This window comes from Perissodus microlepis, chromosome 13, assembly GCF_051167445.1.
Source record: "Perissodus microlepis isolate ML-2025 ecotype Zambia chromosome 13, ASM5116744v1, whole genome shotgun sequence".
NCBI lineage: Eukaryota > Metazoa > Chordata > Actinopteri > Cichliformes > Cichlidae > Perissodus > Perissodus microlepis.
Genome location: NC_140473.1, coordinates 4,411,517 through 4,430,571, shown reverse-complemented (window position 1 = coordinate 4,430,571; position 19,055 = coordinate 4,411,517). Strand labels below are relative to the sequence as shown.

At 40.4% G+C, this 19,055-nt stretch overlaps 1 protein-coding gene across 3 annotated transcripts in view; it reads right to left on the bottom strand.

Annotated features, from left to right (window-relative positions):
* Positions 1-11,483: 11,483 nt before the first annotated feature.
* Positions 11,484-19,055, bottom strand: part of asrgl1 (asparaginase and isoaspartyl peptidase 1) — a 35,989-nt gene continuing 28,417 nt past the window's right edge. For all 3 annotated transcript variants that reach the window (XM_084947997.1, XM_084947999.1, XM_084947998.1), the window contains exons 3-7: positions 16,721-16,863; positions 16,251-16,405; positions 15,588-15,709; positions 13,112-13,222; positions 11,484-12,414 (exon numbers count right to left, since the gene is read on the bottom strand). In XM_084947997.1, coding sequence (XP_084804123.1) covers positions 12,209-12,414; positions 13,112-13,222; positions 15,588-15,709; positions 16,251-16,405; positions 16,721-16,863 — 737 coding nt within the window. In that variant the 3' untranslated portion in view covers positions 11,484-12,208. The remainder of the gene's footprint in view (positions 12,415-13,111; positions 13,223-15,587; positions 15,710-16,250; positions 16,406-16,720; positions 16,864-19,055) is intronic.

Genomic DNA, 19,055 nt, shown 5'->3' with positions numbered 1-19,055 from the left:
AAATGTATAAAAAAAATAATGCAATACAACAGAACAATTCATACATACACAGAAACAAGCCCCCTGTGACTGAGAATAGTGATTGTGCGCTCCAGGATGTAGTGATGTTGTTGATACTGTTTGCCATATGGGAGAAAGGAAGCCATGCAGTGAACTGTATATGATATACACTGTGTGTGGGCAGGTCTGGGTTTTTTTTGGTTTTTTTTATTAAACAATAAGAAACATAAATTATTCTTGTAATAAAATTAATCAGAAAAGAGTTTACTGAGGTCATGAATCAAAGGTGCCTGGTGGTAATTTTCCTAGTTATCTTCTGCAGCCAGAGGTGGCACCTCCTGCTGGTCACTGGACTGAATGCACTCTACCTACTGTATCTCTACATTTTACTTTCATCTGGATAAAGAGCAGTGCCTGAAATGTCCATCTCAGCCTCCCCAGAAAGCTTAATGCAATCTTAATTATTTTTTCCAAAATATGACCACACTAGGAATAAGCTAAGAAGCTCGTGTAGGAGGTCTTCTAATGTAATGTCTCTGCTCTCATTTCTTTTTGTGTTTCCCTTTTCAAGATCCCCCCTTTAGGGCACTATTTTCACATTTACACACAAAGCAACTTACTGTTAAAATTGTACTTTTGTTTCTTATGTAAAAACATTAGAGCGATTCAACATTTGATTTGTGACACAGGAAGGGGACTTGGGATCAAAACGGGCTGTATGTGGCTTATATGTTTGACTTATTCTAAGTTCTTTTAGTTCACTTGTACCAGCATAGATGGGAATTCAATTACTATATTTTCCTTAACGTTATGTATATTTTTTTCATCCTGTTTATGTGGTCATAAGATTTAGAAAAGCACTTTGGCACTGTTCTTTTAAGATGTTCGACACATCTTGCCTGTGAAACAGAGTCTATGTGGATACTAAGTATCAAAATAACAAGTCTCCACTCTAACATCCTGTTACTCAGACACTGTAAATTCCCTATATCTGGATATTTTCTCTCTTCTGGCAGAAAGCAAAAGAAAAAAAAAAGGCTCACAGCTCGAGAAGCTCTACAGAAGCTGGCTCCGTCCTCTTCTGTTACTCTGTATTGAGACAGCACCATCTAGTGGAGGAAACAAATAGAGTTCGTGCTTAACACATGAGCACTCCTCTACACACGGAGTTTGTGAGTAAACAAAGCATGAAACACACTCTGTTCAGGGATTAAAGGCATTTATTGTCCTCTTCAGTGTTTATCTAACACAAAGCATCAATGTTAGCGCCATTTATAGTTATTACATGTTTTATTTTGAAAAGCCTGAAAAGGATATGGTACTTTTGTTGTGAAAGGTTTGTGAAAAATAAAACAAGCGAATGGCGGAGCGACACGATGGTTTTACCGTCGTTGTTGCACAAACCGACAGGTAAAACAGCCTCGTGTCCATCCAGATTCTTATTTTAGATATAAGAGAAATAGAGAACTCCAAGAAGAAACAAAGATAGCCATTACATTAAGTAAAACCATCATGCTCCCGAGCGAGACGACTGCATTGCTATGAGATCGTACAAAGTTCGATACAGCACTTCAGTTAAGTGCACAGAGCTGTATGCATGAAGAATCTAAGAAAAGAAGAATTAAGCTTTCATGGATAAAGTTTTGGACTATGATATGCTGCCAAGCTACAAGTCGTGCAAAATTGAACAATTGCGATTCTCAACTTTTTACAAATAAGTCAGTGACAGTGTTTTTGGTCTTAAGAAGATGACATTCACTACGAAAGCCTCAGCTTTGTGTCATAGACCATTTGTTTCATGAACACTTGTTGAATAAGAAGTTGTGTAAAATGAGCAGAGATGACCAGTGTTGGGTAAGTTACTTTAAATTAGTAACTTAGTTACATTACTAGTTACTTCCATCAAAAGTAACTCAGTTACTTCAAGTTACTCGTTACTTTCAAAGTAACTAGTTACTAGGGAAAGTAACTTTGGTTTTACTCAGACTTCTCTTGTTAATGTGTTGCTAACTGGATACCCAGCGAGAGTGCCAGTCTTCTAGCTTGCTTACTTGCCACAAGTGCACTGTGCCACCTACCAAAGGAAAAAATAATGTGTATATTTCCACGAGAGAAATCCCACGCCTGGACCGTCGTTGACCGCCGCCATGATTCTAGCCTACGTCACAGCGTCATGTGCGCTTTTTACATCCAACACAAAAACTGCAGTCGTGGTGCTTTTGATTGTACTTAGAACTCAGAAATTCTGCCTTCCGAATAGCAAGATGTAGGTAACACCAGACTGCAGATGAGCTGCATACAGGGCTGGACTGGGACAAAAAATCAGCCCGGGCATTTTGACTAGAGACTGGCCCACCATTGTAGCAAAAATCATAAAGCCTTTGAATGAAAACAAACACTGTTGTGACAGTGATGTACACTGTCTTGATGGTATATATGTATCAATCTATCAATCGTTTGTTGTAAGACTCAGATAATTATTTATTAAAAGCTAGACATTTGAAATGAGAATAAGAAAGTATTTCTTTGTACCCCCCTTTCCCTGTTAATGCCCTACCTGGCCCCCTGGCAACACTTTGCTAGACCCGCCCCTGCACAGTTACCAGCTGTCAGCTAAGTAAAAAAAAGGATCCTGGTGTTATTTGTCTCTCAGAAACAGTTCATAACTTCCCTTCAACTCATTCATGTCACCTAAAAGGTAAACCTGTTTCTCCATCACCTGTTCAGCTCTGATGATTCAGTAAGAACATCTCCTGGTTTCATCTTCATGTTTCCCACTCACCAGATATACAAAACGATATCATGACCAGCAGGTTTACAGCTGTGGCTCCAGCAAACATCAGCTGATACTAGAAAGTAATATTAAATAAATTCTAACAACAGCTGATCAAACGTGCTGCTGTTGTTTAACGCGACATCCGGTGGTTTCCTCTTTCTGGCGCAAAGTGGACGATAAATAAACAAGAGGGAAAAGCCGATCAGCTGATCATTGATCAGTTTCATGATTAAAGTAGCAACAGGAGAGGGAGGGGAGAGAATGAGAGAAGAAGAGGCAGCTGTGCAGCAAAGACACAGAATAACTCCAGCTTTGTGTCTTTTTCATTGTAGCTGAAGTCCGGGACAAACTGTTCCTTTTCACCTAAATACGAAACGCGTAATAATTTCTCTGAATACCAGACGATTCCGTTTTTAGGGAACGGTTGGCAACTCTAATAATTAACCATATGAACAAAATAAAGTTCAACATCAGTAACATAGCACCCACCCAGCTGTATAGAAACTCCGTCATTCTAGCTAGCACGCAGTACGAAAAAGTCAGCACAACGAAAATAAACTCCAACTAAACTTGGTTTATATCTGACCCAGATAGACTGCAGGTCATAACTTCTTACCTGAAGTTCAGTTCACCTGACACTCAGACCAGCGGCCGCTTCGGGTCTCTCCTCTTGCCTCCCCTTTCCCTCATCCACCTGCTGGCCTCCACCACTTGCTAATGTTACTGAATCTGTGGAAGCTCCGCGATAGCCACCACACGAAGTAACGATTAACGAGCCTATCTAAATCCCAGTAACGAGTAACGCGTTCCTGATTTTGGCATAATAACTAGTTACCGTGCTCGTTACCACAATAATAACGTAGTTACTGTAACGCGTTACTTAATAACGCGTTAGTCCCAACACTGGAGATGACAGATAAAGACCCGCAAGGTTCCAGGCCCAGGGCACAGAGCTGCAGTAGCGGGACTGGCCACAAGAGGGCACAAAAGTACACCGAAAGAGGTTTTGAAGAACCACTCGGCAGGCACATAAATGCAAGAAGGTCCAAGCTGTCACAATTAACTTCAAAAATGAATAAAATTAGCGGACTGATGAAAGAGAATGAAAGCCTTGACATTGTTGATGAACATTTAAGTAACTTTTCAAAACTGCATGAAGAATTCTTACGGGCAAATGACGATGTACTGTCGCTGTTGCCAGAAGATGAAAGGAATGTGGACCAGATGCTCTGGTTCAATCCAAAAAAGGAGCAGTTCAGTGCGTTTATGACTGAAGTTGAGAAATGGATCATCGTAACAAGACATCAGCATCAAGATGACATGAGCCCAGATGACAGCATGTCAGTGACTGCTAGACCAACTGCAAAGAAATCAGATACCAGCGTTGGAAGAAGCTCAGTCAGTAGCTGCTCATCGAGGTCGTCCAGAGCTTCTTTGGTATCATCTGTACGGCAGAAAGAAGAAGCAGAGCGCGCTGCTCTGCTCGCACGAGCCGCATCCTTGAAACAGAGACAAGCCTTGGACATTGAAGAATGTAAGTTAAAGGCAAGAAGAGAACAGCTTGAGATCGAGACAGCTATTGCTGCTTCTACAGCCAAAATAAAAGTGTTAGAGGACTGTGAATATGAGAGCTGTAAAAATGATGTGGAACAGTGTGAATCAGCTGTTAAGCAGTTCAGCTTCCAAGAGCCAAAGGTACAAGGTGAACATGATGACTTGCACCAAACTGATGCCAGTGTTATTCCAATGAATCTATGTGAAGTCATGTTGAAACAAAATGATATCACTGAGATGTTAGTCAAACAACATAGACTGTCACATTTGCCTCATCTTTAGTGGTGATCCACTTGAGTTCATACCATTTATAAGAGCCTTTGACCATACAATTCATGACAAAACTGACAGTGACAGGTTATATTACCTTGAACAGTTCACCAGAGGTGAACCCAGAGATTTGGTAAGAAGTTGTCAGCACATGAATCCTCAACAAGGCTACAGTGAGGCAGGGAAGTTGCTGTTTTGTCATTATGGAACTGAGAATTGCAACTGCCTACATGAACAGAGCATTTGATTGGCCACAAATCAAAACAGATGATGCAAAGGCTCTTCATAGCTATTCACTGTTTCTCACTGGTTGTAACAATGCAATGCAAGACATCAGTCAACTGCAAGAGATGGAGATCCCCACGAACCTCAGAGTTATTGTCTCTAAACTGCCATACAAAATGAGAGAAAAAGTCTCTGCTTTTGACATTCAAGAAACAAGTGGAAGGAGAGCAAAGTTCTCAGATCTGGTCAGATTCATAAACAGACAAGCAAAAATAGCTGCAGATCCTTTGTTTGGTGACATTAAGGATGCTGAAGATAAAGCAAAGTCGTCTGCAAATGTGAGAATGACTAGATCATCCAGGCAAAGGGGAAGCACATTTGCTACAAGTGTAACACAAGCTGCAAATGAAAGGTCACCTGAAATTAATAAAAGTGCTTCTTGTCACACTAGCAATGCCTTCCAGAAACCATGCATATACTGTGAAAAACTGCATACACTGGCAGAATGTCCAAAGGTCAGAAACCAGCCTTACAAAGAAAGACTAGAGTTCCTTAAAGCAAAGGGTCTGTGCTTTGCATGTCTGACACAAGGTCATCTGAGTAAGGACTGTAAGAAAAGATCATTGTGTGAGTACTGCTCTAAGAGACATCCAAGTATGCTTCATTGGACAAGGGAGGAGGACAGTAAGGCAGACGATTGCATCCAGAGAAATGTCTCAGACATTCCCACAACAAGTGATGAAACACACAGTTCAGGCAGAATTTGTGCAGACACAGGGGCTGGAAAAGGCATTCATGTGTTATCGATCGTTCCTGTGTCGGTTAAGTTAAAGAAAGGCAATAAGTTGATTGAGACTTATGCATTCATGGACAATGGGAGCCAAGCCACGTTTTGTTCAGAAAAGCTGATGAGACAACTGGGTGTAGAAGGTAAGAAGACAAAATTCATGCTTCGCACAATGGGACAAGAAAAGATGGTGACAAGTTACCACGTGTCAGGATTAGAAATGTGTGGTTTAAATGAGAACACCTATATAGATCTTCCTGACATTTACACTCATGCAGACATTCCAGTGTCTAGAGAGAGCATCTCTACACAGGATGACTTAAAAAGGTGGCCACATCTTCGGCAAATCAAGTTCCCACATTCAGATGCAGACATTGGACTTTTGATAGGATGTAATGTGCACAAGGTTATGGAACCATGGGAGATTATTCATAGTAAAGATAACGGTCCATATGCTGTTCGAACAGTCCTGGGTTGGGTTATCAATGGCCCTCTCAAGAGAGATTCTTGCTCTACTCCTTCTGACAGAGAGCTGAGTGTTTCAGTAAATCGCATCTCTGTCACTAATGTTGAGAATCTTTTGATGCAACAGCTCAACTATGATTTTCCAGAGAAAGCTTCTGAGGAAAAACAGGAAATGTCACGAGAAGACATCATGTTTATGGATTCTGTCAATGGCACAGTTGAAAGGATTAATGGTCATTATAGCATAGGTCTTCCTTTGAGAAACAAAGCTGTCAAAATGCCAAACAACCGCAGTGCAGTAATGCAGAGGGCAGAGAATCTGAAAAGAAAATTAATCAGAAACACAGAGTTTCACAAGGAGTATCAGAGCTTCATGTCTGACTTGCTGAATAAAGGCTATGCAGTTCAGGTACCAAACACAAAGACTACCCCTGAAAATGAGAGAGTTTGGTACATACCGCACCATGGGGTGTACCACCCCCAGAAAAGAAAACTCTGTGTAGTTTTTGACTGTGCAGCATCCTTTCAAGGGAAATCACTGAACGAAGAACTCTTACAAGGGCCAGACCCAACGAACACACTGATTGGAGTACTAACAAGGTTTAGGTGGGATCACATTGCCTTGATGTCAGACATAGAAGCTATGTATCACCAGGTGCGAGTACCTCCAGAGGACAGTGATCTTTTGCGTTTTCTCTGGTGGCCAAATGGGAACTTGAATGAACCTCTGCAAGAATACTAAATGATGGTGCACTTGTTTGGGGCAACATCCTCCCCAAGCTGTGCAAACTATGCACTAAACAAAGCAGCAGAAGATGCTAAAGAAAAAATGCCACTAGCAGCAGTTAACGCTGTTCTGAACAATTTTTATGTAGATGATTGTCTTCTGTCAGTTTCAGATGAAACAGAGGCATGTACTATGGTCAGGGACCTGACTGCATTGTGTGAGAGTGGAGGATTTCACTTAACAAAGTGGATGAGCAACAGCAGAGTTGTCCTTGCTTCCATTCCTGAAAAGGAAAGAGCAAAAGAGATTAAAGATTTGGATTTGAGACATGATGCACTACCAGATGAAAGAGTCCTAGGAGTGAACTGGTGCACAGAGACAGATGTATTCAAGATCAGGATAACTGAAAAATCTGTGCCGAAGACTAGGCGAGGCATCCTCTCATTTGTAAGTGCAATATATGACCCATTGGGCTTTTTGTCTCCTGTCATTCTGCCAGCAAAATCATCCTGCGAGAGCTATGTGGCAGGAAGATCTCATGGGATGAGGAAATCCCAGCTGAACTGGCTCAAAGGTCACAAGTTTGGCATTCAGAGTTTTCAAAACTTCATGGCTTTACCGTCAACAGGTGTTTGAAACCTGCTGGATTTGGAGTGGTCATATCTACACAATTGCACCACTTCGCTGATGCCAGTAAGAGAGGTTATGGAGTCGTTACTTACCTCCGTATCACAAACCAGAAAAGAGAAACTCACTGCTCATTCATTATTGGCAAGTCCAGAGTGTCTCCTCTGAAGCAGATAACAATTCCACGTCTCGAGTTGGCAGCAGCTGCAGTTGCTGTAAAAATGGACAAGCTCATGAGAAAGGAGCTGCAAATGCCACAAGAAGAATCTGTGTTTTGGTCTGACAGTACCACTGTTTTAAAGTACATTTCCAGCGAGAACATCAGATTTAAGACATTTGTAGCAAATAGAGTATCACTTATTAGAGACAACACAAAACCAAGTCAGTGGATGTATGTGAACTCTGAATTAAACCCTGCTGACCACGCTTCAAGAGGAATGAACACAGACACATTCATGAAGTGTTCAAACTGGATTGCTGTGCCAGAGTTTTTGACAAAAGATAAGAAAAACTGGCCAATTCCACCGGACATTAAAGAAACACCAAAAAATTATGTCGAAGTCAAAGAGGTGATGAGTGTGGATTAGGCCTGCACAATAAATCGAAAATTTATTGTCATCGCGATATCAGCCTGCGCGATGGGCCCATCGCAAAAGACGACGTAAACTGCGATAATTGGGTACCTTAAAATGTTTACACACGTGCTTTAAAGAATTTATCAATCAAAGAAACCCCTTTACACATTTGACCAGTCGAATAGAGCCCTTCACGGCATTAACCAATCAAATGGATTAGAGGCCCGCCTCCTACTCAGGTGGGGAGCGAACAACGCTGCAGCAACGAGTCAGAGTTGTAATGGCTGAGAGCGAGACGCATGACGAGAACGCTACTGACTATGAACTCGTGCCTAAAAAAAAAAAATAGTACCTCGCTTATTTGGAGGTACTTTGGATTTGATAAAGACGACGTTCTCCAAACACAGGTACGCTGCAAAACTTGCCGAACACTCGTGGCAACCACCAGAGGAAACACGACTAATCTCCACCATCATCTTCAATACAACCACAGAGAACTGTTTGAATAGTTCCAGAAAGACAGGGCTAGCCAAACAAAGGTTGCTAATGTTAAGACAAAGAGCACCGCAGTCCAACAGCCGTCTCTGTATCAGAGTTTTTCAAGTGGAACTCCTTATGAGAAAACGTCAAAGCGCTACAAAGAAATAACAGAGGCCATTACACGTTTTTTGACAAAGACACGATGCCTATAAATACAGTTAGCAGAGAGGGCTTCACCAGTCTGATACATAAAGTGGACCGGAGATACCGCATCCCCTCACGAAACTACTTTTCCCATGTCGCCATTCCACAAATGTATGAAACATGCCGCAAGACCGTCATGTTTGAACTGAGCCAAGCTGAAAACTACGCAAGCACTACAGTAAAGTTTCCTCTCCAGTTTTGACTTACATCATAACTACTTGGTGAGTGGTAAAATGATGAACAACTGCATTGAGATAATTTGCAGTATAATTTAAGTTATGTTTATTTAAAACGAATTCTAGAGACCGGGAAGGATGTCTTTCAGAATTCAAGCCTCAGAATTTTTTTTATGGGGGCAATGTTTCAATGTTAAAGTGCACTTTGTTGTTACACTGCTAATACAGCAGCTTTCATTAAATAAAACTGTTGCAGTAAAACGGAAATTATGTATTCATTTTTTGTTTTGTTTTTTTGCTATTTATTTTATCGCAAGTCATATTGTTATCGCAGTATTGATCACAGTTATCGCACATCGCAGGTTTTCCTAATATCGTGCAGCCCTAGTGTGGATGTTACAAAATTACATGAAAATCCAGTAAACAAACTGATCTCTCACTATTCAGACTGGTACCGTCTAAAAAGGCAGTTTCCTGGATACTTATGTTCAAGCAGCTGCTTTGCAGGTTAAGTGCACATCGGAAGCTTCTCATGTCACAAGCAAGTGGCTGTGAAAGCAGCAAAAGGAAATCTGAAAAGGCTGCAGGACAAATGCAGCAGTTCAAAACATGTATTAAGGGATCTTCACTTACTACTGCAGATGTTGCAAAGGGAGAAACTGAGATTGTTAAGTTTTGTCAAAATCAAAGCTTCGCAGAAGAAATTGCAAGTCTTCAAAAAGGTGACAAGCTTAAAAGGAGCAGTCACATTGCGAAGCTGGATCCTTTTGTCCAGGATGGAGTTTTAAGGGTTGGCGGTAGGTTGCATGAGTCTGCACTACCAGCCGATGTTAAGCATCCAGTGATTCTCCCTAAAGGTCATCATGTTTCTACTTTGATTCTGAGACACATTCACCAAGAAACAGGTCATGGAGGAAGGAATTACACATTATCCAGGCTGAGAGAAAGATTCTGGATTCCACAGGCAGATTCAGCAATAAGAAAGATCCTGTCAAAGTGAGTAACATGTAGAAGGACATCTGCGAAACCTGGTGAACAAAGAATGGCAAACTTGCCACAAGATCGCCTGATTCCTGACAAACCTCCATTCACAAAGTGGGCATAGACTATTTTGGACCTTTTGAGGTCAAGCATGGGCGCAGCAGAGTTAAGCAATATGGTGTATTGTTTACATGTCTTGCTGTTAGAGCAATACACATAGAAGTTGCCCACTCACTTGAGACTGATTCTTGCATAAATGCATTCAGGTTTATTGCAAGACGAGGTCAAGTGTCTGTCATGAGATCAGACAATGGCACTAACCTTGTGGGTGCAGAAAAGGAAATGCGTGAAGCAATCAAGGGATGGAATCATTCAAAAATCTCAGAAATGCTCATGCAAAAGGGCATCACCTGGATATTTAACCCCCCAGCAGGGTCACATTTTGGAGGAATCTGGGAGAGGCAAATTTGCTCAGTTAGGAGAATTCTTAACCAGATCCTAAAGCAGCAACCTCTGGATGATGTATGCTTGCGGACATTGCTATGTGAAGTTGAAGCAATTGTCAACGGCAGGCCAATAACAAGAGCGTCTAATGACCCCAATGATTTAGACGCACTTACACCCAATCATCTACTTCTTCTTAAAGGGCAGCCAGTACTGCCACCTGGATTGTTTCAAAGAGAGGACTTGTATGCAAAAAAAAGGTGGAGACAGGTGCAGTACCTGTCAGACATTTTTTGGAAGCGTTGGACTAAAGAATATTTGCCGCTTCTACAAGAAAGACAGACGTGGTTAGTGACTAGGAGAAATCTGAGACCAGGAGATGTTGTTCTCATAGTTGATGACAGTGCACCAAGAAGTTCCTGGTTAATGGGAAAGGTTGAGAGATCAGTTCCAGACTCACATGGACTTGTCAGACGTGTGTTTGTCAAAACCAAAACTAGCGTTTTGGAGAGGCCTATCGACAAGTTATGTTTATTGCTTGAAATGGAGGCAACAGTTTGAATCTCATGTGTAACAGATTTATGTTCAACACATATGACTTATGTTTCATGTAATGTTTGGTTAAGCCAGTTAGATTCTGAGTGTTGATATTAAATGACGCTTTATTGTGTTAATATGTAATTGTTATGCCTTAGCAGTAACAATTAGGGGCCGGAATGTTAGCGCCATTTATAGTTATTACATGTTTTATTTTGAAAAGCCTGAAAAGGATATGATGCTTTTTTTGTGAAAAGTTTGTGAGAAATAAAACAAGCGAATGGCGGAGCGACACGATGGTTTTACCATCGTTGTTGCACAAACCGACGCGTAAAACAGCCCCTTGTCCATCCAGACTCTTATTTTAGATATAAGAGAAATAGAGAACTCCAAGAAGAAACAAAGATAGCCATTACAATCAGTATTAACAATCATTATGTGATCAGCAGCTCTTCACAGACACTGGGTCAGTTCATCCGCCAGCAGATTTAACACACATAAAGCAGCAAGGCAGCAGTTCTCTATAAAATGTTCACAATACTTGATTGCACAACGTCATCAAAGAGCAGATTAGTGGAAGCTGAAGCGGTTCAGTAATTTACACTGACATCACATTAACACAAAAACGGTAAAAATAAAACATCTGAAGATCACATTCACAAATATTTCGATTCAGTTTATTTAAAGTCCCCACACCACATTTTCAGTTTCCAATTTATTTTGCAGTGATTGCCATTCAAACATTCAAAATGACATTCATTTAAAGAAATCTCACGAAAAATCTTTTTTTCAATCAAGAAATTTAAACAACTCTAATTTTATTCTTAAGAAATGAGATCAAATGAATGGCTTGGAGTTCTTAAGTCCTGTACAGGACCTACAGGACTCGTGTCCACTTTGCTTCCTGCACAGACTCACTCGAAACCTGAACTTAATGAACATACAAAAAAAAAAACGTTCATGGGTATTCACGGTTATGGTCTGGACTTGGTCTCTGGTACAATGCTGCCAAAAACAATCATTTACACATGACTTACTGGTGATTTTGAACTTATTGCTTAATACCATTTATCCTAAATAAAGCCCTTGCTAGGCCTGATGTGATTGCTAACATACAAGCACTAAGGCAATGTTAAGACTGCATTAAAGATCAGGAGTTTTAAGAGTGTAATCTGAAATTAGTTCCAGCCTAGAATTCATAGGCTCTGTAAGCCTTTGCAGATAAAAACATTTTGTGTTATAACTTTGTGTTTTAATCAAATGCACAATGACCATCTATCTTAGCACCTGGATAAACTTGTACTGAATTTCTTTTGTTGTCCAAGTAGTATCAAATTCTCCCTTAAAAATAATAGTTTAAAAAAAGAACAACAACATCCATCAGTTGATGCTTTGGGTGAAGTGTTCTCCAGAGTACTGGCCATAGTGCATAATATCCCTCTGGGCTGCAGCCCATGACATGTAGTTGCTGCTGAAGCGGGCAGCCCAGTGGCCCTGAGGATCCACTGTCACTACCCCGCCTAGCCCCCCAAGTCTGGACTGCATGCAGGCCAGGCCCAAGTCACTGGCATCTTCTACCGACCGACCTGACAAAAAAGGAGACACAAGAAACAGCACTTTAACTCTTTTTGTTTTAATTTAACAGTCTGGAGAGAGGCTCATTGTTACAGTTAGCATTTGTGCTAAAGTCAAAACTTGGTTACAGGAAGAAAACAAGAAGAGCTTTACTGGGATAATTGGTATACTGCTACAGTGAAGGGCAAATCAAGGAAAAACAAACAAAAACCTAGGTCCAAATAGCTTCCAGGACCCCAGAAACAGTGCGTGCAAGTCCCATGGGTAAAAAGGCTTAGTCGCAGCTCCTCTGAGGAGTTTTAGTTTTTTTCTAGATGTAAATAAATCAAATATGAGAGCTGAAGCTGTGTGTGGCAAAGTGTTACCAACCTCGCAGCTGGTTCTCAACCCCCTCAGCCACAGTGGCTCAGATTTGTGTGTGTGTGTACATGTTTAGACATCTTTGTGAGGACAGAAAATTGGCATGCTACTATACTTTTGGGGACCAACAGTCACTCACGGGGACAAAATGCCCATCCCCACAAGTCTGAAGGCATTTTTTAAGCTCAAAGTGTGGTTTTAGTGTCTGGGTTACAACTAGGTTATGGTTAGGCATTCATTTTTGATGGTTAGGGTCAGGGTAAGCGCTAGGGAAAACATTATGTCAATGAGATGTATTTACTAATATATGAAAACAAGTGTGTGTGTGTGTGTGTGTGTGTGTGTTACCTTGCTCCATGTGGAACAGGATGAGTCTGGCCAGTGTAATCTTCATGATGGTCTCACCGTGGCCTGTGGTGGACACTGCTCCTGACTGGTTGTCAGCATACCCTCCAGACCCTGTCAAAGACAAAATATTTCAGCCGTCCTGCACAGCTTACTGAGCTGTTCTCTGGATCTTCCTGCAGCTATAAGCAGGTTTGGAAGCTTTATGAAAACACTGGCAACACCCAGAGGCAGCCCTGGGAGAACAGATTTTAGCCGTGTCTTTAATGATAAACTGACAGATGGCTAATGCTGCTGTTGTGTAGTCACATTTCTAATAATTGAACGGCTAATGTTATTATGTGCACCAGCCGAGCATCATAACATTTATGATGACTGTTTAATATTTTGATGTTGTGAAACAGGAGCTTTACTGACCTCCCAAAATGCCTTATAAGGACCAGGGAGGTGTGTTCTGCTGCTAGTGAGAGGCGGGGCTATGAACGTTGTGTGAAGCAGCTGGAGAAGGTGCAGATGGCATTGCTTGTATCAACACTATTGCAGAGAAGTATCTAATTTGTAATTGTTTGCATAGATTAGTATCGGAGTATAGATTCTGTGTGTGCCATCTCCCTCCCCTCACCCCAAACCGCAGATAGCCGCCCCTCCTTAGCCTGGTTCTGCTAGAAGTTTCTTCCTGTTAAAAGGAAGATTTTTCTTTCCACTATAACCACGTCCTCGCTCATAGGGTTCTTCTGATTGTTGGGGTTTTCTCTGTATTATTATAGGGTCTTTACCTTACAATATGAACTGTTGTTGTGATTTGGGATTATACAAATAAAACTGAATTGAATAAAATTGATAACCCTACTCAGTGCATATGCTGCCTACACTAGCTATGGTACTTAAAAAACAAAACAAAAACAAGTACTATTGTGTTATCAGAGCTTCATGTCTAATTCTTTCCATTAATATCTGTTCTGATGTTTGATTAATGGAAAAATGTCTTTTCAGAGATACCATGACCACTTCTTGAACACCTGAACAATTCTTCACCAATAGACTGTGCAAGCTTAGCCTTTTATGAGGGTAAACTTGTTGAAATTGTTTGTTGCTGATGTAACATACAGTTTATGGCACAACCTTACTTACATTCATTTGAGTCTGATCTCCCCACTGAGTTTGCAGTTTTGGTGCCTTTTGGAACATTTGAATGTAATATTTTGGCAAATATTATGGCCGTTTGTGCAACATTGTCGCAGTTGAAACACTAAATGCATTGAGCAAGCCACTTGGGTGACACATGGGTGTCAGACTGAATATATCTGTCTTTTATGTACAGTCTATCTACATGCCACCTTGTATGTTCTTGAAACAGCATTTGGACATTTAACACTGTCAATAAAGAGGCTCTGCTATGAAATGTTGAAGATGTTGTTATTAAAAACATTTTTTGAAGTCTCACCTGCACATGGATGCAGTTACACATTTATTTCACTAGATGGAAGACTAAGGCTTTCCCTTAAATTTGCTTGAACTGAACCACAGCAGGCAGCAACTTTTGTGGAAGTTTTCCACTTAAATAAAGCCTGCAGACGAGCGGTAGCTAACATTCTTTAATCATAGCACACAAAGAACATACAAACAAGCTTGTGGAGCCCCTGCATGACCGCGGGACAGACGGTCAGCAGAGTTCTCCCTGAGCCTAGCATGGCTCTCAGTTAAATACCTTCTCCAGGAACAAAAGGCAGTACACAGCTGTTTCACACCTTAAGGTTCACACTCCCTTGCTACTTCCCAGAGTCCTCGAAGAGACAAAAGACTGGTCCTCTGGAGTTCCTGTTTCCCCCAACATCCTTACTACACCCCCTACCATTTGTCTTAAGTATGAGTGTCAGACATGTTAAAATCCAGTGGCACCAAGGCATTACAATAACGTGATTAATACATAAGTGAAAGAAATTCCTATACACAACACTGTTGTGATTCAGACTTTTGGTTGTTGTGATCAAATGAATGAAATAAGTTCCAGTTCCTTTTGCAAAGCAGCCCACTGCTTTAAAACTTTGATTCTGCACATTTGTCTCTTTAATCAATGTTCTGCACTAGTTTTGGACATTTTGCCCACGTTTTGCAGTCTTTTTTTTTTTTTTAACTCAAGCATTTGTTTCAAAAAATACTCCTGTCACTCATTTATCGATAGTGACAGATTAGACGGGATTGACGCAACTACCAAAAGCAAGTTGCTGCCGTTTACCAAACTAGACTAGGATTTAGCCACTGATATCACAGCATACACCTATGTTTAAATACAATTTAGGTCTGCTGCTGTCTAACAAAACATTTTTAGGTAACCTAGAATTGAATCAAATATTAACCATACTCCCATTGTTCACTAAATAACTATTCATTTAAGACTGGCTAAAGGTTAAAAGCTCAGCGAAGACACAAAAACAATTACAACTGCATGTAAATAATTACCAGGCATGTGTGAACTGACCTATGATGGGGGTGTCACCCACCCGACCTTCCATCTTGTTCAGCATCCCACCAGTGGAAGTTGCACAGGCTAAGTTGCCCTCTAAGTCAACTGCTACTGCACCAACCGTGCCTGCCTTCCCCCTACAAAAGAGAGCAGAGCAGCAGAACATGTCTGAGAGCTCTAGTTCTACTTTGTTCTGTTTTGCTTTTTCTGTCAAATACACTCAGCAGCCACTTCATTAGGTACTCTTGTTTAACTGCTCAACACCAATGTCTATGCAGTTTTCTGCAGACTGGTAAAAAGGACTGGAAAAGCTCTGCTTCTCTAAGATGTTTGTTTTTTAAATACCCAATCACTTTGCTGATCCGCTGTTAATTTACCCAATTAGTTGCCAAATATTCCTTTTCAGTCTTTTTTTAAAATTCAAAGTGAGATAACATCTTTCTGGGTTTGTGTAAGTCCTGCAAAGACTCGCTTCCTCCCTTTATCTACACTAAGAGACGTGAGTGAAGGAAGTCAGGGTCCACATTATGCAACACAGTGAGCTTATGGATCAGTCCGTGCACAGCAGAGATGTCTATTGATCGGTTACATACTAAAAGGGGTCATTTCATTTCTGGATATTACTTTAAAAAAATAAAAATAAATAATGCTAGCAAGCTTAAAACTGTTGTGTCTCACATTTGGCACTCCACAGGGTTGGCATCAGGTGCAAGGTTCTTCCTCCAGCGCATGCGGGAATACTCAGTGATGAGGGACTCGTGGGGGACCTCCTCGATCCCCATGGATCGAGCAAACTGATTAGCACCTTCGGCTGTCAGACACACGTGACTGGTCTGAAGCAAAGATCAAAGTTCACACTGTAAACAGTTACAGAGCACATTTGAAATACTGTGCTTCGTCCAGACTATACTAACGGTTTCAGTTCAAGCATATAGAATTTTGTTCTTATCAGAAGAAGGAATCATAGCTACAGCTGTAAACAGGCTGTAATCAGCACCTTTAGCTACATTGATAGATAAAGGTGCTGATGAAGGCAGAAAGGTCCTGTAGGTGTCCATCATGTATTTTCAGATAAAAATCCACAGCGGTCTCCACACATGCATGATTCCACACAGTTCCTGCAGTTCAGTCAGGAGAAACATGCATACCTTGTCCATAACAAGTCTTGCTAGCTGGATGGGGTTAGCTATGTTGCGTACTGCGGACACTGCTCCGCTTGCCAGTGTTTTGCCATCCATCACGATAGCGTCCATCTCCACCTCTCCTTTGATGTTCAGCACTGACCCACAGCCTAAAATATGATTTGAGAAATGATGCAGCTCCAAGAATCTTTAGTGTCCTGCAGTGACATATGGCCTGTTGGTGTTTCTTAGGTGATCAGAGCTACACGCAGCAGGTTTACTCAACAGCTAAACTGTTTGTTTCTTCTCATCCCAACAAATTCTTATTGACTGCTTTACTTTCACAAAAGAGATACCACAACATCAGTGAAATATATAAAATCAAATAATTTAGAAAAATTTGTGTGGTATATTGGTCATATTTTTTTGTGCAGTGTTTTTTTTAACCATTTGAATTTGATTCCTTGTGCAACACAATATTTACAATTTTCTTACACCATCTCAGTGTCCAAAAAAACAAAAAAGGTAATTTATTCATTTCTCTCTGTTCATAGTGTCACATACATACACACACACATATATATACATATACATATGTGTGTATATGTATATATATATATATATACACATATATACATACATATATATACGTGTATATGTATATATACACACACACACATACACACACATATATATACACACACACACACATACATATATATACACACACATATATATACATATATATGTATATGTACATATATATATATGTATATGTACATATATATATATATATATGTACATATATATATATATATATGTACATATATATATATATATATATATATATATATATATATATATATATATATATATATATATACACACATATATATATATACACACGTATACATATATATATACACACACATACATATATATATACACACACATACATATACACATATATATATACACACACATACATATATATATATATACACACATATATATATATACACACGTATACATATATATATACACACACATACATATACACATATATATATACACACACATACATATATACATATACATATATATATACACACACACATATATACATATACATATATATATACACACACATATACACACACATACACATATATATATATATATATATATATATATATATATATATATATATATTAGGGGTGCAACGATACTCGTATCGATATTGAACCGTTCGATACAGTGCTTTCGGTTCGGTACGCATATGTATGAACAATACAAAATTTTTAATTTATTTTGTCAACTTTCCTTCTGACGATGCTGTCTGTGTTGAGCGCTCAGTGGATCTGCGCTCGACAGTGCAGCCTAGGCGGAGTAGTCGAACGCAGATTCACTGAGCGCAGGGCAAGCTAGTGAGACAGAAGTTAAGCTCTCCTTGCAACATGGCAAATTGAACCTCCCCCACCCTCATTAAGATATGGCGTTTGGAACTATTTTGGTTTTCATGTGACGTATGACCCTGAAGGTAAGCGTGTCATGGACTAAAGTAAAACAGTATGTCGGATGTGCCACGCAATGCTCAATTACATGGGTGGGAACTAGTGTGTTAGCGCAGTTAGCTCGTTAACGTGTTGGCCGTCCAGCCCCACGCACGGGGCGATCCGCGGTAGCTCGTTAATGGAGATTTGCCGTGTTGTGGCGTTAACGTCATTTCAACGAGATTAACGCTGACAGCACTAGTGGGAACACAACGAATATGACTGCACATTTACTCCGACATCATCCCAGTGCAAAGACAAGTGGAAGCAGACAAAAACAACAAGCACGCATGCTACAAACTTTACCCGAGTCATTTAGACAGCCGTTAGCACATGATTCTCCTTATGGGACCTGATATGTTTAATACGCTGCTGAGAATATACCCCAGAAGAAGCGTATAGTATAGCTTTTATTTTGGAAAGAGCCATTTCTCTGTAATAAACTCTCTTTTCCAAAGATGAGTGATTCCTCAATCAGATACAGGGCTCGCAAAATCGCTAGCCCGACGTCCCGGGGCTAGCGATTTTTCCAGTCGGGCTACCAAAATCTATCTCTGCCCTGCCCGTCGGGCTATCATAGGAAGGAAAAATATATGTCAATGCTTTTGCATTCTTTCGGAAATGTAGCAGGGTAATTATGTCATTGGCATCGGTGAGCCACTGTCAATATGTGACATATTGAAATCGCGTTTGAATTTGCGCTTGTTTTTTGCTTTCACTTTGCAATCGGCGAACTGTGTATAGAGAGCGACAGCACTGATTGGTGAGTGACAATAATTTGCGCACCAATTCCTCTGACATCGTCTTAT